The following is a 25,954-nucleotide window of genomic DNA, read 5'->3' on the forward strand; positions in this document are numbered from 1 at the left end:
GAATAAAGAAGTTCTCTTCTTTCCAGAATTGTTAAAATTTATCCATAGCCAAATTCAGATTTTTTCCAGATTTCACACCATTTGCCTTCTGTTTGATATATTTCTCCATTGATTATCCACTCAAGACTTTATTTTCTCTGTTACTTTCTCTAAGTCTGAGTTTTCTTGCTGTATCTAACCTATTCCATATACGTCCTTTGCATATCTCTCTCCTTATATGTCTTTGTATGCCATTCTCTCTCTTGCTATATTTTCCCTTTACCATGTATTGTCATGTTTTTTTTTACTTTAATTACTGCATTGCATCCAAAATCTCATCTTCATCCCTTCACTTATGTTTCCATTTTCCTTTAGAAAATCTTTATTTGAATGGCCACTGTTATAGAAATTTACATATCCTCCTACCTCTAGTCTAGTGACTTTGTTTCCTAACTATGGCATGTCTTTTTGCTCTGACAAGGTTGAAATTTACTTTAGACTTTCTGTAGTTTTTCATCACCTATTTCTTTCTTTTTTTTTTTTTAACTTTTTTAGTGTTTGTTTATTTTTGAGAGACAGAGAGACAGAGCACAAGTGGGGGAGGGCAGAGAGAGAGAGAGGGGAGACACAGAATCCAAAACAGGCTCCAGGCTCCAAGCTGTCAGCACAAAGCCTGATGCAGGACTCAAACCCATGAACCCTGAGATCATGACCTGAGCCGAAGTCGGACCCTCAACTGACTGAGCCACCCAGGCTTGTCTTTCATCACCTATTTCTTTCTGTCACTAACTTCTGTCATATCTTCTCTCCAGATGTCTCTTAGATTTTCCATATCTTTCTCTTGCAACTTTAAGCTCAGCACTGATTCGGCTGGAGGAGCTCATTAAATATTTTTGGATTTCCTAATTTTGAGCCCCCAGAACAAGATTTACATTTTATTTCACAAAACAAGAAATCTTTGACATATGTGGTATTCATTTAAATATTATTTACCTCCATACCTTCACTTCTTCTTAAAAACATTTTTAAGTCACATGGATAGATATTTGTCAGGATTTATAATTAAGAATTGATACAACTTTTAAATAAACATTTTCGGGAAATGTTTATTATACTTGGAAATATTAGTTTCTCCTATACATTATCCACATTTTACTGACTTGAGTTCAGAAAAGAAAAAAAGGCTTAAAAGTGACCAGTCCATGTAAAAGTTATCCAAACATTGGTTTCTAGGTAATATTACATAGACATTTAAGTGTCAAAATTTTATCATATGAATAAAGTACAGCATTTTTATATTCTGTTTGTAGTTAAAGCATGGTAGGTGGTATTACCAGGGGAAAAGGTAAACCATAATGGAGTAAATTAGCTGAATCCAAGATATAACTGTGCCTTGAAAAGTGGGCATGAAGCCTGTTTTGAACAATGGATACTTGAAGTTTTTTTTTTTAAATGTAACCAAATACAAAGTAGAAAGCATGTATGAATTTACTTCAGCTTGAAAAATTAGTTTCTACCTTCTATTGATTTTTTGGTAAGGCATCACTTCCATTTAAAAAATTGAAATACAATATATATATTTTATGTGAAAAACACTTTCTACAGTAGAAGCCACAGTATGTCACCACATGATACCAAAAAAGTTAACTTCTTGTAGTATATTACATCTAAGTGAAACACAAATACTCTGATTTTGTTTTCTTTAGACACCATAGCTTAACAATAGTTTAACATCTGTTGAGATACCAAGTGTATCGCATACTTTAACACCATATCCCAGAGTATGCTTTTATCTTAAGGCAAGATGACACTTATAAAAATGAAGTAGAATTAAGTTTAATTTGCAATTGAAATACTGGTGCAACCAGGGTGTTAGTATATAAGATTAAGATACAATGATGGTCAAATAACTTGGAAACAGTTATACCCCAAATTATAGCCAGCTTTCTTTACAGGTATATAAGAGAGGCATATAGACAAATTATAATGACAAATGAAAGAAAAGTGTCACGGTATTTTTTTACTAGGAATTTTCTCAAATATTCTGCAAACACCCTTGTTTCATTTTTTTTTAACGTTTATTTATTTTTGAGACAGAGACAGAACATGAACGGGGGAGGGGCAGAGAGAGAGGGAGACACAGAATCGGAAGCAGGCTCCAGGCTCTGAGCCATTAGCCCAGAGCCCGACGCGGGGCTCGAACTCATGGACCGTGAGATCGTGACCTGAGCTGAAGTCGGAGGCTTAACCGACTGAGCCACCCAGGCGCCCCTTAACACCCTTGTTTCAAACTTAGGTTTTGCTCACCTAATCTTTTACCATATGCTTTATCTTTATTCCTTAACGTCTAAACATGAATCTTGGATCTTATTCCTCTTGCTAAAAGGAGGGAAGAAGGACTGGAAGTGATCAAGGTGCCCTGGGCTATCCTTGTAGCTCTTGGGTTGGTGGAGGAGAAAGAGTGTGGAGAAAGGTCATGCCACCTCCTAGTACAAGAGGGAACTTTTGGTCTGGACCACCAAAGCCATGTTCAATGGAAACCAGAAATAGCCACACACAAGTGCATGACTTTACCTTGATTTTTAAAGGGATCTGACCAATAAAACTGTGGTAAAGGGTAAAAAAGAAGTTTGCAAGATTGATTTCTCTATCCATCTGTAGAAATTGTCTCTGCTTCTTTCAATGTGGAATACCCAGGGTGGGTTGGATATGACTGATAAGACAGATCGGAGGTCATGAAACAAATCAGAAATTTCTGTGTAATGTTTTAAGAATCAGCACATGAGTACTAGTAGTCTAGGCTCTAGGAGTCAAGGTATTAAATATTTCATAGGAAAATACATAAAGGGTAAACATCAAATATTACATATTAGAGATACTATAAATGAATAAAATATAGGCCATTTACTCAGGAAAAACACTATGAACATGTAAATAGCAAACCAATATCATATATGTACATAGACATGTATGTGTATATGTATATATTTGTTAAAATGAGAGGGTGTGCAATGAGGCAGGGTATAAATAAAATAAGGGACTAAATATAGTGCAGGCTATAAACAGAATATGCTGTATCATTACAGATGCCAAATACATTTTTCTATGTGAAGAATTTTTCCTCATATTTCTCCAGTATTGACTGGACTTACACATAACAATTGTGTCATTCAATATTGCAGAGTAGTGAATCAAGAAGGAATCTGATATAGAACTTAAGGATAATAGAAACCAGAACCAGGCCTGTAGAATAAATGGTAAATATTGTTTTAGACTTAAATAGAGAAAGAGAATGACCCAGATGGCCCGTATCTTTATTTTGGCTCAAAAGAAAAGTTAATTTCTGAAGTTACTTATAGAAATGACAACTTCTCTCACCATCGCACTTCAGTATTTTCAGTGTTGAAGCCTATACTTTTACGACTTAGAGACTTACACCTAGCAAGTTTTAAGTATTTCTTTTGGCATTTTTCTTAAGGCAAATCTTTACCCATTTGCCTCTGCCATTAAATGGTGAGTTTCATGAGGGTCACTGAGTCCAGTTCATTTTATAGCAACAACTGTTAGCATTACATAACAACATTAATATTGGTTGAATGAGTACGTGACTGCACTGAAAGAATACATTTGAGAATCATCCACCAGACCACAGACAAAAATAAATAAATAAATAAAATAAAAAGAAGAAGGAAAGCAGTGTTCAAGGTTATACTGTCTCTAGACTCTTCCTTTTAACAGAGTGTTCCTCTATCTGTGCTTGAGTTCTTTTTATGTTATAGGAACCTCTAAGCAAAAGTAACACATTCAGGACTTGAAAAGTGATTTGGGATTGCCATGTAATGCTTTCTCAAAACAAAATTGCACATAAATGAAGGAAAAGGAAATGCAAAGAAGCACTCACGGGAATAGAGAAGGTTCTTCATTACAGCGTATATCTCTCAGAGGGGATGCAGGATGCCATTTCATGTATTCGTGAAATGTATTCAAATTTTTATAGTATGTTATTTACATGTGCCTTAAAGATTGAGACATTGACGTGTTGCCCTATGAAGTACTCGATTAGTATGAGTTTTAACTAATTCTAATGAAACTGCTAAGACATTGAAAATTACAAGCAGTTTGTCAAAAGCTCATGCTCACACAAAGGCTAGCTGTTATTGTTAATTTGTAGGTTTGTTTGTTTTTTTGTATTTTTTGCTGATATAGTATCTCGCTATTGCCCATTGGTGTGGCAGAGGAATCTTCTCAACCAAGGCAACTGCCTATAAAAGAATTATATGATCTTTATTTTTGTGCCTGCACGGACATTTTTGGTTATCTCATCTTTGTTTAGCATACGTGATAAAGTATATAAATCATGCTGTCCTAGAAGGACGTAAGAATGGGAAAAAATGGTGAGTTCATTGTAAAAATTGCAGCCCAGATCTGTGTTCAGAGGAAATAGTTTAGCAGTCAAATTAAGAATCTTAAACCCAAAGAAAATGATTGATTCAAATTAGTTTCTTTTCACTATTGTTCATATATCTAAAAGAATCACCCTTAATACTATTCCTTTTATGATAATTTAGACTTATTCAGTATTCTTTTTCCACCTCACACTTTTTACCCTTCCCCAGCAAAGCCAAAGCTTTGTTTTCGTGTTACTTTTATTTCTCAAAAAATATTTATTCGAAATTGGCATTTATAATATTTTGTATATTTTCAACTTTAATTGTGATAGAAAAAGATTTGCTTTCCTTGATAAGTATACCTGCATGTAAAGTAATTCTGACATCAGTACGCTGGTTATATGGTCAATTCAGTAAACTTTCGAAGACTATAAGTGTATCCTAAGCCTTTGGGAATTCCAGTGCTCCTAAATCTTTTGCCTATTTTTCAAATGTCAATAATTAATTGGAATTACTACTTGAACATAGTATGCATTCATTGCACATTTTCCTGCCAAGAACTGTGTCTCATAAGACAATAAGGATATTTGTGTTAAGATGATTTCTGACAGTATTCTTATAATCCTTCAAACCACTTTTGAATGTCCCATTTGTAATTTTTTTTTTATTTTAAATCTGTAACTGCAAGCCCCTGTAAGTATGGGAATTTACAGTTTAAGACAAATTATCATCCAGAGAAACTTCAATTATATAACATAACATTTGATTTTGAGAATTCTGAAAATTTCTAGATCTGGGATAAAATTGAGAAGTATCTTAAGTGCTAGATTAACCAAGCTAGGGATCTAAAGGCAGTTTCCTTCATTATATCATACAGTTCAACAAACATTTCACTACAGCAAATTTTGAACTCAAATGGGGACATCGGTCTGTAATGCTGCCACTGAATCTTAATTTCCGTGGGGTCTCAAAACCAGTGATAAGGATTTTCATTTATTCCCTTCATGAAAAAATCACACTTAGATACAAAGAATCTATGTTCGTTAAAGATATCTCAAGTACATCTATGTAAATTACTATCTTAAATTATTCATAAGTTTCTCCCTGCAGTTTCATAAGCTTAGTGTTCTTTCTCTACATTTAGTTATAATCCCTGAAGGTTCTCACGGTGCTAATTCTATTCAATTTGTTATTTTTAATTTTGGTTTAAGGAGAAAATAAATTACTCTTTTCCTGAAATTCATAAAATGTCGCTTAACTTAAGCAGGTATAGAATCTTTTAGTTTTATTAAGTTGATAAATTGTTTAGCCATAAAAGTGGTTCCTGTAGTCAGATTTGGCTTCATATATAATGGTAATTTACCTAATCACTACTGAAAATTTGAGTAAAATCTGTACTCACAATAGTTTTATTTTGAGTAATTCTAGTTCTTAATTTTATTGTTATTCATCCAGGCCTCCTGCATGGAAGTAATACAGATTTAAAATGCAAAGGGACTACTAGAGAAAAAAAGAATGAGAGACTGGTTTCTTGATACTAGGGCTTTTTTCATGGCTTGTTCTGTGTTTTTTAAATATGAAGATCTTTGTTCTAATTCCTTATACCTAAGGAAAAGTAGCATTTTATATGAGATTATTATGTTATTGTATTATATTTATATTTTGTGAGACAACATAGAGAATACACCACAGGCGTGGGTTAGTAAAGCCTGAGTGAAATTCCTGGCTTTGACCCTTTCTTACCAGCTGTGTGACTGGATGATTGACTTCCTGAGCCACAGTTTCCATAGCTGTGAGAAGCAGAGCAAAATTTGTTAAATGAGTTGATTTGCTCTGTTCACTCAAAATATTTTTATTTATTTTTTAAAATAATATTTGTATTATTCATTTAGTACATCTGAAAGCAGATTACTATTAAATAAAAGGGATATTGTACATATTTCCTTTCATATTTAAACTCTGGAGTATGTTAGGGGTGCCTGGGTGGCTCAGTCCGGTGAGCTTCTCCACTTCGGCTCCCATGATCTCATGGTTCATGAGCTGGTGCCCAACGTCAGGCTCTGTGCTGACAGCTCAGAGCCTGGAGCCTATTTTGGAGTCTGTGTCTCCCTCTCTCTCTGCCCCTCCCCTGCTCACATTCTGTCTCTCTCTGTCTCTCAAAAATAAATAAACATTAAAAAATAAATTAAAAAAATAAACTGGAGTATGTTAAAATAGATGACAACAATCAGACTGAATAAGCACCTGTCTTGGCTCCCAAAATGCCTCCTTCACAGTGTCATGCCCCCTGCCATTTTGACACAGTGATTGATTAGTCATTTTAGGAGCATTATTAAAACTTTTTCCTTAAAAAGTTAAATGGAGCAACAAATTTGACCTCCCAGTTATTTTATTTTTTAATACAATGAGAATCTCCATTAAAGTTTAAAAATCTTAACTTTAATGAAAACATAGATTTTTTATGGCTATTTCAACCTATAGCTAACCAATTAAAATGCTAGTTGGATTTCTTGTACAAAGTTTTCCCTTTCTAATTATAGACCATATAAATATGAACGAAAGCTTCTTCAGGATTAATATACTTGGAATTCTAGCCACACCTTCTTTTTCATCTGGTTGTGAAAGTCCAGCACATTTATTTTATATAGCATTTCCATGAAAAAAATCAACTTTTAAAATAAATCAAAACAATATGCGTAAAGGGAATACATATATTTTTATGTAGTTTAAGTATCTTTTTATGGATAAATAATACATTTGAGTGGATACAAAATATGAATGTACATCTTTGATTTTTCTATATGCAACCTCATTTTCTCATGTATGATCACTCATATATACGTATTCAAATATGCACAAAATACGCATTCATTGTTGCCTGGATGAATCAATGATTGCCATATTTTTCTAAATTCTAATCACTGCTGTTTCCTGACAGCTAAATAAAAACTTCAGTGGACATAATTTCAAAAGAATGGATCCTGTTTATCTGAAAGCATGGATTTTGTATTGTAATATAATATTATGTATGCTGAACGAATGAGCAAAAGAAAGCATGAATAATATGCCTTCTGTTTTTCTACATTTAGTTTTTTGACATGTTTTATTTCAGCATACTCTGGATTTTCTTTCTGTATTTCATTTTCTTCCATGTTCCATTTTGTATTACGTGATTACTATAATAGGAATATCTGCTTTTGTATGAATCTATGTTTTATGATTGCTTCACAAGATAACTTACAAAATTCAAATTAGAATGGTTACATTTATCAGTGTAATTGGACAGAACTGAAATTATAGTGCATTCATATATATATTAATAAATATTTATCTTCCACTAATTTTTATTTTAAAATTTTTCTAATTTCCTAGTGCTGTAGGTATAATAGTAAATGAAAATGAGAAAAGATCACAGTCCTCATTGAGCTTATTGTCCAATGAGGGCAAAAAAACATTGATGAAAATAACACTGTAAAGAAATATAAGAACTATAACACTGTAAATTTCACTCTAATCCATGCAGAGTATAGGGTAAAATAATCAGAACACAGAAGAATTTTTGAGGGAAATGATGTTTGCAATGGGAACAAGAGCAAATGAGGCAAACAGGTTGGAGAAGAGCATTTCAGACAGGGAGTAGCCTATGCAAAGTATTTTGGAGGGATTTTGAATCCATCCTTGTGATTTCTATGAATCGTTAAATATTTTTTAAAATAAAAAAATTCTTTTTCACAAATATAAACACATGGATGTTGATTTCTAAAATGTATTATTTTTGTTCTATTGGTATGAATGTCACTGCTTTATTGTTAATAATATGGGTTTTTTTTGTATTTATCTGCATATTACTATAAATCAACAATTTCATTTCAGCTATTTGTTCTGGACTGAATGGGGACAGATGCCCTGCATTGGAAAAGCTCGCTTAGATGGCTCCGAGAAGGTTATCCTTGTAAGCATGGGAATAACATGGCCAAATGGTATCTCCATTGACTACGAGGTGTGTTGGATTTCTTAAGTATTTAAAGCGCATTAACTGCCAACTTGCATTAATCCACTCTTAGTGTTCTCTTATTTTTTTAATAAACCACTTAATCCAAAACAGCTTGTAACATTACTTTTCAATCGATCTTTAGGAAAACAAATTGTACTGGTGTGATGCTCGTACAGACAAAATAGAAAGAATTGACCTTGAGACTGGAGGTAATCGTGAGATGGTGCTGTCAGGGAGCAATGTGGATATGTTTTCAGTTGCGGTCTTTGGGGCTTACATCTACTGGTCTGACAGGTAATTTATTTTTTCATAAGTATTTGAGTCTCAAAATGTTATTTCAGTGCCAGTTGCTTTACCCTTGTAGGATTAGCCATTCCCTAGCAAGGGCACAAAAAGGATCTCACAAAGCCATGTGATTTCCACAGAAAGTCAGGCACTCTTGGTATTCCAGGCTCAAGCGTTTCAATGTCACAGACTAAAGTTGGTTTCTTTCCCCTTCTGCTTGGCCATCTGTTATCTTCAGTTTAAATAACTGGCTTGATGTGAATTACTTAAAGATTGTTGATCATGTATGTCCAACTTTTTGTCAGAGCACATGCCAACGGGTCCATCAGAAGAGGCCACAAGAATGATGCCACAGAAGCCGTAACCATGAGAACAGGTCTTGGAGTCAACCTGAAGGAAGTTAAAATCTTTAACCGAGTAAGAGAGAAAGGTCAGCATTCTTGTAAAATAAATATATCTTACGTTATTTCTCTCCTTTTTAAAAAATATTAATCAAAGTTAGAGATTCTTATATGAATCCAAAACCTCAAAACTGTATTTTTTAACATCTAATTTCCTATAAAAATCATACAGTAGTCTAATGAAATGAATACACAATAGTTCATACATAGATAGTTTTGCCTTAGACAGTGTATTTATATGGACATGTTATATGCCTGGCATGCCTTCAGTATAGGTTTGGGCTAAGTAATGTAGAAAATCTTGGTAAATATACATACTCGACAAAAAAATACAAAGCACAATTAGGATATTAGAGAGTAAAAGTTGCCAAAGCTACGTATTTTGGGTTATGTTTTAATATATAAAGTGATATGGCTTCAGAAGTTTGCTATTGGTGTGAAATATTTCTGAAGTCATCAATCCCTTAAAATATGTTTTTTGAAACTGATATAAATGTGGTTTGGATTTTTTTTTAATTTACCTCAATTAAGTGTCCATTTTATGTCATTAAATATCCATATTAATGTCCATTAAAATAAATTGTAATTAATTTTCTTGACATCAAAGGAATGTATAATAATTTTATAGTTGATGATGGATTCATGGAAGAAAATCAGCTGTATGGAGCAATCTTGTGATAGTATATTACATCTTCACTCAAAACTGAAGTAAAAACTTATGCTTAATATACTTAGGAGGTTAGGTACATTGGCACTGTAAATTTCTTTGATAGCTTTCATATTTCATAGACACAGATTTTAAAGCAGTGCACTGTTTGTGGGGAACTCAGTTCATGTTTTGAGAAAATTGTTATTTGTGCCAAAGATTACAGTACATGAAACCTATTGCAATCTCAGCATCAAGTTTCAAAAAAGAGATATACACTTAACTGGCTGATTACAAGAAAAATGTAATGCTTTTATTTAGATGATAATTAGAGCAGAAGAATGCAGTCTTTTAATTCAGAAATCCAACATTTAAACTGGTGTGAAAAAAGTCAGTATTTTATAGTATTTGACTTTTTTACTGACCAGTATTAAGAATAATAATAATAAAAAATAACAGACTATTCAACATTATTTTTAAAAATATTTCTGTAAGAGGGCTGCCTGAGTGGCACAGTCAGTTAAGCGACTCTTTTTTTTTTTTAATGTTTATTTATCTTTGAGAGAGAGAGTGACACAGAGTGTGAGCAGGGGAGGGGCAGAGAGAGAGGGAGACAGAATCTGAAGCAGGTTTCAGGCTCTGAGATGTCAGCACAGAGCCTGATGCAGGGCTGGAAGCACGAACCATGAGGCCATGACCTGAGCCAAAGTCGGACACTTAACTGACTGAGCCACCCAGGCACCCCTAAGTGACTCTTGTTATTAGCTCAGGTCTTGATTTCAGGATCGTGAGTTAAAGCCCTCCACTGGGCTCCATGCAGCGCATGAAGCTTACTTTAAACATTTTTTTTCTGAAAGAAAAATCATTTGAAAACAAAATAAAAAACCAAACATATATGTTTGTATATGTGTGTGTCTTTTTTTTCCTATTTAGGGACCAATGTTTGTGAAAAGGACAATGGTGGATGCCAGCAACTTTGTCTTTATCGAGGAAATTCTCGGAGAACTTGCACTTGTGCCCATGGATATTTAGCAGAGGATGGAGTTACTTGCCTAAGGCATGAAGGCTATTTGCTATATTCAGGGAGAACAATATTAAAAAGTATACATCTTTCTGATGAAACCAATTTAAATTCACCAATAAGGCCATATGAAAATCCACATTATTTTAAGAATGTCATAGCCTTGGCTTTTGACTATAATCAAAGAAGAAAAGGTACCAACCGAATCTTTTACAGCGATGCACACTTTGGAAATATACAGCTTATTAAAGATAACTGGGAAGACAGACAAGTAATCGTTGAAAGTAAGTACAATATTTTTTTAAATACTTTGGTGAAAATGAGTATCATTTGCATTAGCAGAGAAATTAGAATGGTAATTGTATGTAGTAATTACATTTTTTTGAGTTTATATTCAAGAATAATGCACCTATGTTATCTGATCTGCTGAAAGTCAAAGAAGCAATTAACTGTTAGCATGTACAGTATGTATATTATGATTATTAGTTTCTAATCATGGATCTTTCAATATAATCCTTGACAGTGTCTTTTTGTACGTATATCAAAATTCATGGAAATTTTTTTTCAGTATAAAACTATACTAATTTTATTTTCTTCTTCTGGGTGAAATTATATCTTTAGGAATATCTGCCTAATTTTATTCAGTGAATTGTATTTTCTCAAACAAATATCAGAGATTATTATTTGTGTGTGTGTGTGTGTGTGTGTGTGTGTGTATAGTAGTGTTGAGAAAATGTTAGTAAATAAATACTATTTTAAAGTATTTTTATATTTTAAGGGACATATTCATTCAAGCAAAATATTGTTATTTATGTAGTTTATTGTTTTATATTTGTATTGTTTATTCATATAGGTATTCATATTGTTTAGAGAAACATCTTTCCTGCCATCCAACTTTCAACAAGGATGATCTTCACATTCCTGATATAACCTCTTGCTTTTCTCTCTGTGTGATTTTCATATATCCCTCACTTTTCCAATTTCATTATAGTTGAAGACAATCCTTTTCATTACTTTTTAAATTGTAAAATAATGCATAAATTAATTGTATTCAAGTAAAATAGATTTAAAAACTAAATTTCTGCCTTATCACTGCAACATCAATTCCATTTACTTACCCATAACAGCAGTCATGTCTTCAGAACTTTTTTCATGTAATGTGTATCTCATTTGTAATTACAAAATTGAATGATACTATATGCATTATTCAGATTTTTTATATATATACCTTGAAAAGTTTTTATTTCCTATTTAAGACTGTATCTAATTCTTTTGAAAGCCTGTGCCTATTTTACACTAAATATAAACTAATCATTTTGTTCTGATAAACATTTATTTCTGGTATTTCATCATTACCTACAATCTCAAAATGAACATTTGTGCATATAAATATTTTTATTCACACATGTGAGTATTTCTTTAGCATAGAATCCTAGAAATAGAATTGCAGAATCAATCAGTATTTATTTTAATTTTTAGCTGGTCAAATTCCTGCCAAAAAGACCATACCAGTTTCTATTTTCATCAAACGTATATGAAAAGGCTTATTGTCTCACACTGTTTTCAACAATAATTTCATAATTTTTATTAATTTATGACTATCTAATTTGTAAGAAAAGTCAACTTATATTAATATACCTGATAGCTAGTGAAATATAACATCTAGTATATGTTTACTCATTTAAATGTAAGTATAAATATGGTCAAACTTATTATACATTGCCACACAATGCAATGCCTAACATTCTGCTAGGCCACTATTTGTTTATTCAAATCTTACTCAGATTTTCCAAATTAGTTCAAACATATACTTGTATAAATATATATTATCATTTCTTTATTCTCTAGGTTACTACACTTATTGATAATTTCATACCAGTTGTAAATTACAGAACGTGCCAATATGCCATTTTGGGGTGTGTGTGTGTGTGTGTGTGTGTGTGTGTGTTTGAAAAAGAGAGAGAGACAGAGGGAGGGAGATAATGCAACTGTAACAATATTGATCATAAAATACAGACATATTTGAGATTTATCAACTCAGTATATGTATAGGAAGTTTAGATTATACTACTACTCTAGTCCTCCGTTTCTTCTAGACTGATACAGTTCAGAGTTGAAAGTGCTTGCATTGTATCCACAATATACTAATTAACTTATTAATTCATTTTCTATGCTTCAGAATTTTTGTCAGGTATTCTGGTTATAAAGTTGAATACCAGCCCATAGGCCTTTAGAAGCCACAGTTTCAGAAGAGACTGCAAATAAACATTGAAATTCAGTAGAAGCCACAAGATACTAAAAGACTAGAGAATTAAAAACAAACAAACAAACAAACAAACAAAAAAAACTGTTTGGGGAAGACTATAAGATGCCACTGACCTGAGTTGAGGAAACTTAAAAGATCAATAGAAACCTATTAGTAGACTGGGGCAGGTAGAGGAGGAGAGGAAGAAAAAATAATTCTAGACCTGTGGTCCTCAAGTGTGGTTTCCTGGGGACTCCTGATAGGTGTTTGAGGAGTCTAAGAGATCAATAGTATTTTCATAATAATACTAGATAATTGCCTTTCCACAGAATTGACCTTTGCATTGATGGTGTGAAAGCAGTGGTGGCCAAACTGCTGACAACTTAGTGCTAATCAAAGCAATGGCACTAAACTGTATTAGTAGTCATTGTATTTTTCAATGCTGCTTAATAGCAGAGAAAAAAAAAAGCCTGTTTCACTTAAGAACATCCTTAAAGAGAGTAAAACATTTTTATTTTATTAAATCGTGATCCTACAGTACACATCTCTTTATTAGTCTATGTGATGAAATACACATAGGACACTTTTGCTGCATTCTGAACTTCATTGGCTGCCTAAAGAAAACCAAGTATTTGTGTGATTATTTGGGTCCATGCTTCTTTTAAGGAACACCATGCTTTACTTGAAAGAGTGAGGAACATATAGTCTATGGTTATTCAAACCTTGGTGTGTAGCAGACATTTTCTAAAGAACGAATACAATGAGTCTGTCACTACAAGGAAAATGACTTCCAATATCTGCTGCAAATAATAGAAATCAAGCTTTCATGTAAAAGTTACAATTCCAGAGGATTTGTATCGAGTACAGTAAGCTTGATGACTTCCCAGTGCTTAAAGGCTTTTCTGATGATATGGGTGTTGGTATTATTGAGCTAATTTTTTGCACAATGAAATGTGTCAACAGATATGCTTAACTTAGGGAACCAATATTTTTCAAATGACATGATAAAAAAGTCATGAATGGGTAAATGATCCATTCAAAGTGTAGGATGGACCAATGGATTTTAATATGATAGAGTATGAAAAGTTCACCAGTATGGTTTCTGATTCCACACTGAAGCTAAGCTTTAAGTAACTACCACTTGTTATGTGTTAGTAAAGTGTGAAAGAATATCTAGAATTATCTGAAAAGGCTACTAAAACACCTTTCTCTTCCAACTTCATAGCTGTGTGAGGCTGGATTTTCTTCACATACTTCAACTAAAACAACCTAACAGGAAAAGAAGCCGATGTGTGAACCTAGCTGTCTTCTAGTAATCCAGAAACTAAACAGACTTGTAAAATTTTAAAACAGTATTCCGTTCTCATTTAAAACAATACAGGCGTGCCTGGGGGGCTCAGTTGGTTAAACATCTGACTCTTGATTTTGGCTCAGGTCATGATTTCACAGTCATGAGATTGAGCCCCACATCGCACTCCACACTGAGCCTAGAGCCTGCTTGGGATTCTTTCTGTCCCTTTCTCTCTGCCTCTCTCTCACACTCTGTTTCTCAAAATAAGTAAATAAACCTTAAACAAAATAAATTAAACAATACAGGTATTTTCTTAGAAGGTGTTAGTTATATTAATATGCAGTCAATTCATTTGTGTTTTACAAGATGAATTGAAATTTACAAATTAAATTTTACAAATTTACAAATTATAAGAGGTTAATATATATTTAAGACAAAATTTTTAGTTTAAATTTCTAATATGGTAAATAAATATGATGCAAATCACACAAAATTTCTTTCAAGTCCTCAATTTTTAAGATAGTAAAAGTTCTCAGAATGAGAAGTTTCCAAACTACTCTTCTAGAATAAGCGTTCAGAAAATTTTTATTATTTTAAAAGGTTATTTATTTATTTTGAGAGAGAGAGAGCTAGCTGGGGAGAGGCAGAGAGAGGAGAGAGAGCGAATCCCAAGCTGGCTCCTTGCTGACAGCATGGAGCCTGATGTGGGGCTTGAACTCATTAATTGTGAAATCATGACCTGAGCCGAAACCTAGAGTCAGACGCTTAACTGACTGAGCAACCCAGGAACCTCCAAGCTCAGAAAATCTTTAGTACAAAGACAGGGTAGACAAGGAATCACATATCATTTAGTGTGATTAGAATGTGGATTATGTGGCATAAATTTGTGTGAGATGAAGATAAAGTCCTAGGGAGGGTGCCAATAATGAAAGATTTGATCTGCCAATATAAGGAGCATTAAAAAAAGTTTAGGCATGCCAGGTCAGTCAGTTAAGCATCCGACTTCAGCTTAGGTCAGGATGTCACAGTTGGTGAGTTTGAGACCCGCATCGGCTCTCTGCTGATGGAGCCTGGAGCCTGCTTTGGATTCTGTGTCTTCAGCTTTCTCTGCCCCTACCCAGCTTGTGCTGTCTTTCTTCCAAAAATAAACATTAAAAAAATAAATAAATAAAAATACAAATAAATTTTAAAAAGTTTATTGAGATACAATTTATACACCATACAATTCACCCATTAAAAGTACACAACTGAATAGTTTTTGGTGTATTACATTACTTTTTTAATTTTTTAAATTAGGTAATATATATTATGCATAATATATAATACATATATAATAAAATTCGCCATTTCAACTATTTTTAATTGTACAATTCAGTGCAATTAGATTCTTAATATTGTGCAATCATCATGACCATTTCCAAAATCTTTTTATCACTTCAAATAAAATTCTGTTTAAAAGTTACTCCCCATTCCTTTTCCCCATAGCCCCTGGTAACCTTTGATCTGCTTTCTTTCTTTATAAATCTGCCTATTTTAGGTATTTCATGTTAGTGTAATGACACAATATTTTACCTTATGTATGTGTCTTATGTCACTTAGTATAATGTTTTCAAGGTTCATTCATGTTACAGCATGAATCAAATTCATTCCTCTTTTTGTGCCTGAATAATCTTTTATTGTATATATAAACCATATTTTGTTTATCCTTTCATTTCGTTTGCAGACACTTGTTTCTTTCTACTTTTTGACTATTGTAGAAATGCTGCAATGAACACTGATGTACTAATATCCAAGATAAGTAGTTTTGGTTTTATTAGTAGATGAAGGGAAAACATTTGTGTTATAAGGTATACATACACTAGGCTTTTGTTTTATGATGATAAGTCTGGCTGTGTTATGTTCAGTAAAGTTCAATGGTCATGTCTGAAGGCTAAGATGACTTAAGAGTATAGATCCTTTTAGAACATTGGTAAATGAAACTGAAAGCATATTAAAGTGTACATGCAACCAAACCATTCTACTCCTGCCTCCTAAAATCAAAGCAATTAAAACCAGTAGCATTTTCGTGGCTGAAAGTGTTAAGGCACATGGAAGAAGTGAAACAAAATAGCTGGGAGTTGGAAATCAGTCAAGTTGGGATTCAGATCCCACTTTGCTGTTTATTTACTATGTGATACTGTCAGTTTCCTCACCTCCGAAATGGGAAACCAAATCATAGTTTTTTTGTGTGTGGAGGTTTTATAAGAAAGGGTATGCACAAAACTTACAATCAAGCCTAATTTTATTTAAAACTTTGTGTTACTGTATTTGTGATACATTTGTGGATTATTTAAGATAATTATCCTCTAAATTATTTTTAGAGTATGTGTTAGAGTTGTTAAACAATCAGAAATAATTATAATAATTACAGATATGAGGTAGTGTATTAAGGTCAGACTAGAATTTAAAAATTAAGATTAGTTTACGTGGATAATTCACATAAACTTCTCTAAATACTCTCCTTACACCACCCCATCCCCACTAAGAAGTTGCTAATTTGTTTAACCATTGCAATCCTCTCTTAAAGTTTTGTAGGAGAATTTATAGTTTGATTTGCCAGACCAGAAAATAAAAACAACAAACAAAGCAAAACAATTCCCTCCCCCAAAAGAGTTACTGGTACACAAGTATATACAAATGAGATGCAAAGTTCGTTTTTGTCTTGGTATTGCATTTTAATAATTCTGGAATAATGCATTTCGTCTTGTTACATCTTTTACCACATATAAAAAGAAAAAAAAACTTAATGGCAACATGATGAAGTATTTAAAGATATCAAAAGCAGTGATAGGGCTGCAGCTGCTGTGAAGGGCTGTTGGGCTGAGGGTGCTGATCCTTCTCAGTTGCTTTCCTTCTCTGCGTGGGGTGAGCAGGTCTCGGGGTCCTGGCCCAGCCCTGTTGTGGGTAGGCTACTGTGAGAAGTGCAGGACCTATGGCACTCCTGGCATGGTCACTTCTCCAGTCCGTCTGCTGGGTGGGCATCGCCCGGCCCATTACAGCTTGACTGCTGAGCAGAACAGGCGTGGCTGGAGCACCTGCCTGTCCTAGTTGTAGTTCAGGGTGCTCACCTTGCCCTTGCATCTTGTCTCCTTAGCTAAAGAGCTCAAGAATTGCATCCCTCCCAGTTGTGGTTTGGTGTCTCCATGGGGTTAATTGCCATGCAAACTTGCCCACACTGGTTACAGCACTGGGTAGGCAGAGCATTCCCTCTGGTGCTAGCAGGCTAAAGGTAGAGCACCAAAAATAGTGCTTGTCGACTCTGTCAACAGCAAGTTATGATGAAATTTCAAAAGTGGAATCTTTCAGGGCTTTTGTCCCTGGATAAAGTCCCTACAGTTTCCTCTGTCTCCAGCAGCGACTTTAAATTAGTAAGTGGGTCTCTCTCACTTATGGTCTAGGCAATTTTCAATCTGTTTTGCCCAGATTCTCGGGGTGAGTGGCTTTTCTTGCAACTCCTTTAAGAGTCAGATCTCCCTCTCCTGTAATTCTGTGATTCTACTCATCTTAATCCTCATTGATTTTTAAAACCAGACATTTTAGGGGCTTATCTTTCTGGTGATAGCCCCCAGGGTCAGAGTTCCTGATGAAGGACATAATTTATTCACTCCTTGGGGAAGTGTTCTGTATTTTGGGCATCATCATTGTGATTGGGAAGTCACCTCACTGCTGGGTTAGGGTCCCAGAGGACGTGGTTTTTCTGCCACTCTTACTCTTCTCAATGCATCTTGTGTGTGTGTGTGTGGGGGGGGGGTGCTATTCATCTAGTTCTCAGGTCCTTATCAGAGAAAAATGATTTCATAACTAGCTGTAATTTTGTTGTGTCCTGGGAGGAGGTGAATTCAGGGTTTTCCTACAATACCATCCTGAACCCTCTTCCTTCATAATGATTATATATATAGTTTTTTTCAAGACTACTGGTGGTAATATGCCTTGCTTTTAAACTATATTTTATTGGAAATATCTTTTTCCTTTATTTTTTTAAAAATTTTTAAATGTTTATTTATTTTGGGGAGGGGGGGGCGTGAACATGAGCAGGGGAGGGGTAGAGAGCAAAGGAGACACAGAAACCAAAGCAGGCTCCAGGCTCTGAGCTGTCAGCACAGAGCCTGATGTGGGGCTTGAACCCACGAACTGTGTGATCATGACCTGAGCTGAAGTCGACACAACCGACTGAGCCACCCAGGTGCCCCTTTTTTATTTCTTTTAAATGAGCTAGTTCCATATCCTTTTATGAGTGCCTAAACATTCATTTGATTATGTTAATTTTTCTTTTTTGTTTTAAATGTTTCTATATTTATTTTGAGAGAGAGAGAGATAGAGTGTAGGAGCAGGGATGGGGGAGAGAGGGAGAGAGAGAGTCCCAAGCAGGCTCCATACTCAGCCTGGAGCCTGACACTGGGCTCAGTCTCATGACTGTGAGATCACCACCTGAGCTGATAGCAAGAGTTGAATGCTCAACCAAGTGACCCACCCAGGTGCCCCATTTTATGTTAATTTTTCTATTTGCAATTTCAAAGGCTAAAAAAAACTGTCAGCTGTTAAAAAGTATTTATTTTTTATTTTCTTGGTATATATCATATAAAAATTCATTCTCAAAATGTGGGGATCTTAGCTACTCAACTTTTTCAGATTTTATAAAATAAATACTTTCAGTCATATTTATTAGCTTGCAGCAATTTTCAGATTACCTATTAAGATAATTGCAAATGTTGGAAATACATAAAGGAGCATTGTTTTATTGTACATTGAAATTACAAAGGTTAAGAAACAGGTAAGAATGAAGGATGAATGTTCTGTGTATGGAGTCAGCAAGTGCTGAGGCAAGGGATAATTTTTATGCTCCAATGGAAGACAGAGAATAACATGATTGATTATGGAGAGCAAAATCTAGAGTTAATCATGATTAGTGCAGAGAAGAAGAGAACATGGGATTTCCTCCTCATTAAGTTGCAGGATGTAAATTGGTGCTCAGTATGGCTTCCATGAATTCATAATTTCTTAAAATATTAGACTCTCTCCAAGAAGATGGCCTATGTCAGGTTGGGGAGGAAACAATTTTTACTATATCCTCTTGGGATTTTCTCAGTGAAATGTGAATTCAACTCATAGAAAACAGCTTATCATGAAAAAAAAGAAGGCATAAAAATTTTTATGTAATGTTAATTTTTATGAGTACATGGAGGACTTCACAGAAAAGAAGTAAAGACCCAAAGAAACAGAGTCAGGGGTTTATATACCATTTTAACAAAGGGTGATCAATTGCAGAGATGTAGCTAAATGACAACAACAAAAAACAACCACAAAAAAAAGGAATTAGGGCTTCTAGGGAAAGTAAATTGTGGGAGGATAAATATATGGGGGAAACTAATGGAAGATAATGTTTTTTTTAGTAAGATGTTGTTTATGTTGACTCATTTTGGTGCTATCTCCAACTCCTGTGATAATGATAGTTCTTTCTGCCCTAGAATCATGGAGGGGATACCTTCATGAAGGAAAATTTATGTCCTGTTATTAAGTAGATAGGGGGAGGGTAGCAAGCTTTTCCTGTATCCACTGTTTCTCAGTTGCCTTCAGCTCACAATAACCCTATGTGATAGTAGTATAATTTGGGGTGGCATATTCTGATCCCCTTCATAGGCATGATGGTCCTAAATGTCTTTTACCCTACAATATTGATCAAGACCAGATCCCTATAGGGCACTGGCATATCTGAATAAGAGACATTGGAACCACAGGTAGAAGCTCCTTAATATGAGGAGCAGAAAAATTCATGAGGAACATTGTGTTAGAGACAGAAAAATTCTGAGTAATGTGTAGAACATATCCCTGAAGTTCTGTAGGGTCAATATTATGTGTGGTCCAGATCTTGGAGGCAGCGAAGGGACAGGGGACCTCAGGAGCACTCAGTTATCAGTATTAGGATTATTCATAGAGTCAGAGCTTCCCAATTTTTCGTGAATGTGTCAGAATAGCTGACGGCAATAGATGGAGTAGAAGGCAATACTAACATTTTTCTGTTGAGAAGTCAGTCTTAATAAAACAGGGAGCTGAAAAGTTTTCTGTAAACGTACTCAGGCTCAGGGGACTTCCCTAGTTAGATCGTATTAGTTGGTCTGACAAAGATTCTGTTTGCAGAATTAGAAACATGCTGGATCATGCCAATGTGGAAGAGAGGACCTTTGCTTATTATAAAACTTGAACTTTGAAATCTATAGTGGGCCCTCAAGCTGTTATAGTTTATGATTTTGATTAGGAATAGAGGGAAGGAATAAGAGGAAACTGGCAAGCTCGTGCATCTGCCGTAGGATATCACACTTAAAAAGATACTAGGTGGACTTGGGAAATAGTGATTCACATATGAATTAACATCCCAATATAGGATCACTACCAAATGAATTCTCAGTAGGTGAGTGAGTAGATACTGAGATTAATAATCCTTGATCAGAGGGATCAGGGATAGATGGGTCAGTCAGTTAAGCGTCTGACTTATCAGGCTCAGCTCATGATCTCACGGCTTGTTGGTTCAAGCCCCACATCGGGTTCTACACTGATAGTACAGAGCCTGCTTGGGTTTCTCTCTCTCTCTCTCTCTCTCTCTCTCTCTCTCTCTCTCTCTCTCTCAAAATAAATAAATAAACTTAAAACATCCTGGATCAGAGTCATTTCTGTATTATATGTCAGTTTAAACTTAATTACATTTATTTCTTTTTTAATCCCTATTCTAGGAGTAGAGATTTGTGTATATCAATTAGCTTTGATTAATAACAAACCATCCCAGAATTCAGTGTCTTTAAACAACAACTGCTTATTTATCCCACTATTCTATGATTGGCTGATGATTCTTCTAATCTCTGGTCAGCCTCAGATCACATGGCAGCTGGATGATCTAGGACGGCTTCCCTCATATGTCCAGCAGCTGGCATGCTGTACTCTGGATTTTGGGCCACTAGTCTCTCTGTTATTCAGCAGGCTAGCTTGGGATGGTCCCGTGGTTCTCAGAAATGGCTGACCTCAATGCACAAATATTTTACAAGCCATATGTACTGATGTCTCATTGGTCAAGGAAATTCACAGCCAAGTCCAGATTCAGAGGATGGGGAAATAGAGTCACACTGATGGGTGGAACTGCAAAGGAGCTACACACATACATGGAGGAGGAGAATTTGCAACTTCTGTAATCAGCACAGTTGTGTAAGTGATTATTAGCTTATCTCCAGAACCTCCCGAATAATACAATGAAATTTCGCCTATTTTTTAAAACTCTTTTCTGTTTTATCTGTTATATAATGTTTCTTGAGAACCAATAGTGGACGATGACAATAATATCTGGCTTTATCTAGGAGCTAGAAATCAATATATCTTTTATGGTGAAGAAATAAAATGAGATAGGAAAGGATTATCTATTGAGAAAAAGAACAAAACTATGGGTTAGTGTATTTTATGACACTGAATTGATTTTTTCACTTTCAAGAGTATAAACTTGTTTATATTTAGCTCAAATAATGCTCATTTTTTTAATAAGTCCCTTGTGATTAGTTATTATTAAGTCGCTTTAATTGTCCCACATCTCTGTGTAAGCAATGTGACTGAAAAATTTATTTACTTGTTTATTTATTTGTTTGAAAGAGAAGAAATATTTGTAGTTTTGACTTGAATGAGAAAGTTGTAAATGGCACCTAGGGAAAAAGAAATCTGTGATGTAGTGTTAGAAGAGGAATATTTTGGGGCGCCTGGGTAGCTTAGTCAGTTAAGCGTCCAACCTCGGCTCAGGTCATGATTACACGGTGTGTGAGTTTGAGCCCCATGTCAGGCTCTATGCTGACAGCTCAGAGCCTGGAGCCTGCTTCTGGAGCCTGGAGGGATTCTGTGTCTCCCTCTGTCTCTGCACCTCCCCCACCTCAAAAATATACACTACAAAAAAAAAAGAGAAGAGGCGTTTTTCATAGGAAGCAATAAAAGTATACGTATTAGAACTTTTCAGGGCGCATGGGTGGCTTGGTCGGTTAAGCATCCGACTTCAGCTCAGGTCATGATCTCGCGGTCCGTGAGTTCGAGCCCCGCGTCCGACTCTGTGCTGACAGCTCAGAGCCTGGAGCCTGTTTCAGATTCTGTGTCTCCCTCTCTCTCTGCCCCTTCCCTGTTCATGCTCTGTCTCTCTCTGTCTCAAAAATAAATAAACGTTAAAAATTCAAAACAAAAAAAGAACTTTTCTTTCCTCTTGAGAGGTTTATGGTATGAATTCAGCAGATGAAATCAATGTATGGTGAATTATAAGTAACACTTTGAGGGACTGGTTGATGAATTCAGAATTCCTAAGGAAACAATAGAGCACCTGCAGAAATAGGCAAGGTCACAAGTGAATCCAGGGTTCCTCTTGAAAGATGATTATAATTTGTAGGAGTAAAGTTACCTATAATTATTTGAAAGGGAAGATATTTCAATTTCATGTACACATTAAAATGTGCTCATTTTGTTTTGCTTATAATACAAAAGTAAACAAAATTTACCAGAAATCAAGAAGTATTATTTGCATATTCAGCTTGCCATTCTGATCTTTTTAGTATAGCATATATGGTTAAAAATGTTGAGAGAGAAAATGTTAAAAGAATTTATACTAAAACAAACCATTACCTGAATATAGATTTCTTATGACAGAAATTCAGGTACATATTTTTCTTCATAGAATTTTAAAGCTTTAAAAATGACATAAGTAAAGACATAAATTCCAAAATTTTTCATTGTTAGCCTTATTTGCAACACCTATGAAAATGCAGTAAATGGCTTAGATTATCACTCTTGCAGAGTAGCAGACTCAATAATACTCCATGACATATTCAAATTAATGATGATGTTGCAAACCTCATTAAGTTTAAAAACATTTTTAATGTTTATTTTTTTAAGAGAGAGAGAGAGAGACAGAGAGACAGAGTGCGAGTGGGGGAGGGACAGAGAGATTGGGAGACAGAATCTGAAGCAGGCTCCAGGCTCTGAGCTGTCAGCACAGAGCCCAACACGGGGCCTGAACTCATGGACTGCGAGATCATGACCTAAGCCGAAGTTAGATGCTTAACTGACCAGCCATGTAGGCACCCCATCATTAAGTTTTTAAGATTTCTACAAAGTATGGGTACCTAGGTGGCTCAGTCAGTTGGTCATCTGTGTTCAGCTCAGGTCATGATCTCATGGTCCATGAGTTCAAGCCCTGCGTCAGGCTCTGTGCTGACAGCTCAGAGCCTGGAGCCTGCTTCAGATTCTGTCTCCCTCTCTCTGCCCCTCCCCCCTCATACTCTGTCTCTCTCTCACTCTCAAAAGTAAATAAACATTAAAAATTTTTTCAAAAAAAAGATTTCTACAAAGTAGAATTTTCAGTGTATAGTTCTATGTTTTACTGACATGTTGATAAAGCTAAGTGTTAACCAGTATTGTCCTCCAACCAGGTACCATGGTTCCTTTCATTTCCTTAGGCAATTTACACTCAATGGTCTTTCTTCTTCTTTTGCTTTCCTCTTAGACAATCTTTCTTTACAGCCATGGCATTTTTATGCCTCAATGCATGCCTTAACACACTTAAAAATCTCCCCATAATTTTTGATAACATGTTTTGACCTTGTTCTTTGTTTTCACTTTCCACTATTAAGTTGACAACAGCCTGGGTCTGATTGCTTCTGGGACATAGTGTTTCTTCTCCTTCTGAACACAATCTGATTACACTACATCCAGCCTATTCTAACGTATCTGTTAACCTGTTTTACTATCTTTATCCGCATTATAATTATTATCCTACATTTCCACTGCACACTTCCATTACTTCTCTATTGACCATTCTCATTTTTTTTCCTAAACCTGGACTAAGAGATAAGTCATGTATTGGTGTCCCTATCACTTTCCTAAACCATCAAATGCTGCTTTCTATGTTTTCGGTTTCTGAATGTAGAGGTGCAGTTCCTGCAGAAACTTTCTCCCTACTCATGGGTATATTTTCCCTTTTAAAGAGCTCAATCATTGTGATGATTCATACTGGTACTCTCATTATTTAATATTACCCCGATTCCAAATTTGCCAGTTTATCTCACTACTAGAAGAGCATGAAAATTCCCTTTAATATTCTTAATGTCAGCTCATAATTTAACATACCAAAGTCAGTTCCCAGCCTAAAAATGAGAACCTCTCCTATTTTTATTGTTAGTGAAATTATTACTTTTTTAAAACCAGTCAGAATCTAACCTCGCAATTATTAACTATCTCTGTTCCTCTACCCCCTAATCATTTACATTGAGTATTTTTTTCTTAAGCACTGTCATCATCATAGGCCATGTTTCTATCCTTTTTCTGCCTTGATTTTCTAGAAGTTTCTACATATCATGCACAAAATGCTTTCATTGAGTTCCTCAAAACACTGATTGATTCCCTATTTTCTGCATCTCAAAGTATAATCCATTACCTCTTTTCTAAGTATAATCTCAATCTAGGTGATCCATGTCACCAGAAATCTCTATGTCAAATTTACCCTTTAGTCCAGTCCTGTTCACAACATTTTTTTGTCTCATGAATATACCATATTCTTTTTCAAATTCCACATCTTTACTTACGTGGTTACACTACAATGAAAGAGACATTGTAGCCTTTCAAATGGTCTTTATTTTGGAGAATCTTTATAATTCAGCTCAAATCCCTCCATACAGTTAAGGAATGCATTTTTTTTCCCCTAGAACTGCAGCCCACAGTGATTTCCTTCTTTTGAAAAACATTCAGGACTTGCCATGTGTGCTTCACATCCTTATCACCTCCTTAGTTATTACCCTATGGACTTTCCTTTGTTTCATTTTTGTCTATATGATCTCTCCAAAGAAATGTCAAGTTCTCCTAGGAAGGGTCTATTGCATATACTCTTTTCTATACCCTTTATAATCTAAAACAGTACTCATCACTTGGTAGATCATAAAAATAACTAGCTTTATTGTGAATTGGTTATGTGTTAGCCATAAAATTAGGTTGTTAAAGGACTTGTTTGAAAACTTCATTTGCAGAGTAAAAGGAATTCTGTGACTTCAATTGCTTGCCTAGTTGGACTTGAGATTAGCAGAAGGAGGGAGATTGGAGACTTAAATTTCTGTGAAAAAGTGGAAAAGGCAGTATAGGATATTGGTTAAAAGCAGAGTTTCTAACGATTCTAGAGCCAGAATATCTAGCTGAATTCAGCCTGGCCCCTTCCTTGCTTTTTCACCACTTACAGGCTGCATCCTCAGGAAATTATTTACCTCTCCTTGCCTCATTTTCCTCTTTGAGAAATAGAGATAATGCTAGTAGCAATCTCAGAGGGTTGATGAGATTCAGTGAATTAATATTTCTTGCTTAGAACAGAGTCTAGTATTTAGTCAGAACTCAATTAACATAAACCATTATGAGTGTTTGTTTTCATTTTCCTTAACTGATTCATTTTTTTTAAAACTTCATTATTATGAGGCACCTGGGTGGCTCAGTCAATTGAGCATCCAATTCTTGATTTCAACTCAGGTCATGATCTCACAGTTCATGGGATAGAGCTTCACATCAGGCTCAGTGCTGAGTGTGGAGCCTACTTGGGATTCTGTCTCCATCTCTCTCTGGCCCTCCCCTGCTCATGCTTTCTCTGTCTCAAAATAAATAAATAAACTTGTAAAAAAAT

The 25,954-nt window shown here is 34.9% G+C and overlaps 1 protein-coding gene across 1 annotated transcript in view; it reads left to right on the forward strand.

The window, feature by feature from the left end:
• The window catches only part of LRP1B (LDL receptor related protein 1B), a 1,918,909-nt gene that overhangs the window by 1,438,376 nt on the left and 454,579 nt on the right, over nt 1-25,954 (forward strand). Inside the window, exons 38-41 of the mRNA XM_047084146.1 lie at nt 8,241-8,367; nt 8,504-8,655; nt 8,952-9,076; nt 10,627-10,998. Coding sequence (XP_046940102.1) covers nt 8,241-8,367; nt 8,504-8,655; nt 8,952-9,076; nt 10,627-10,998 — 776 coding nt within the window. The remainder of the gene's footprint in view (nt 1-8,240; nt 8,368-8,503; nt 8,656-8,951; nt 9,077-10,626; nt 10,999-25,954) is intronic.

The sequence above is a fragment of the Lynx rufus genome, unplaced genomic scaffold, assembly GCF_022079265.1.
Source record: "Lynx rufus isolate CCGP_SWC_20201006 ecotype Redwood Valley unplaced genomic scaffold, mLynRuf1.p SCAF_2, whole genome shotgun sequence".
NCBI classification, from domain to species: domain Eukaryota; kingdom Metazoa; phylum Chordata; class Mammalia; order Carnivora; family Felidae; genus Lynx; species Lynx rufus.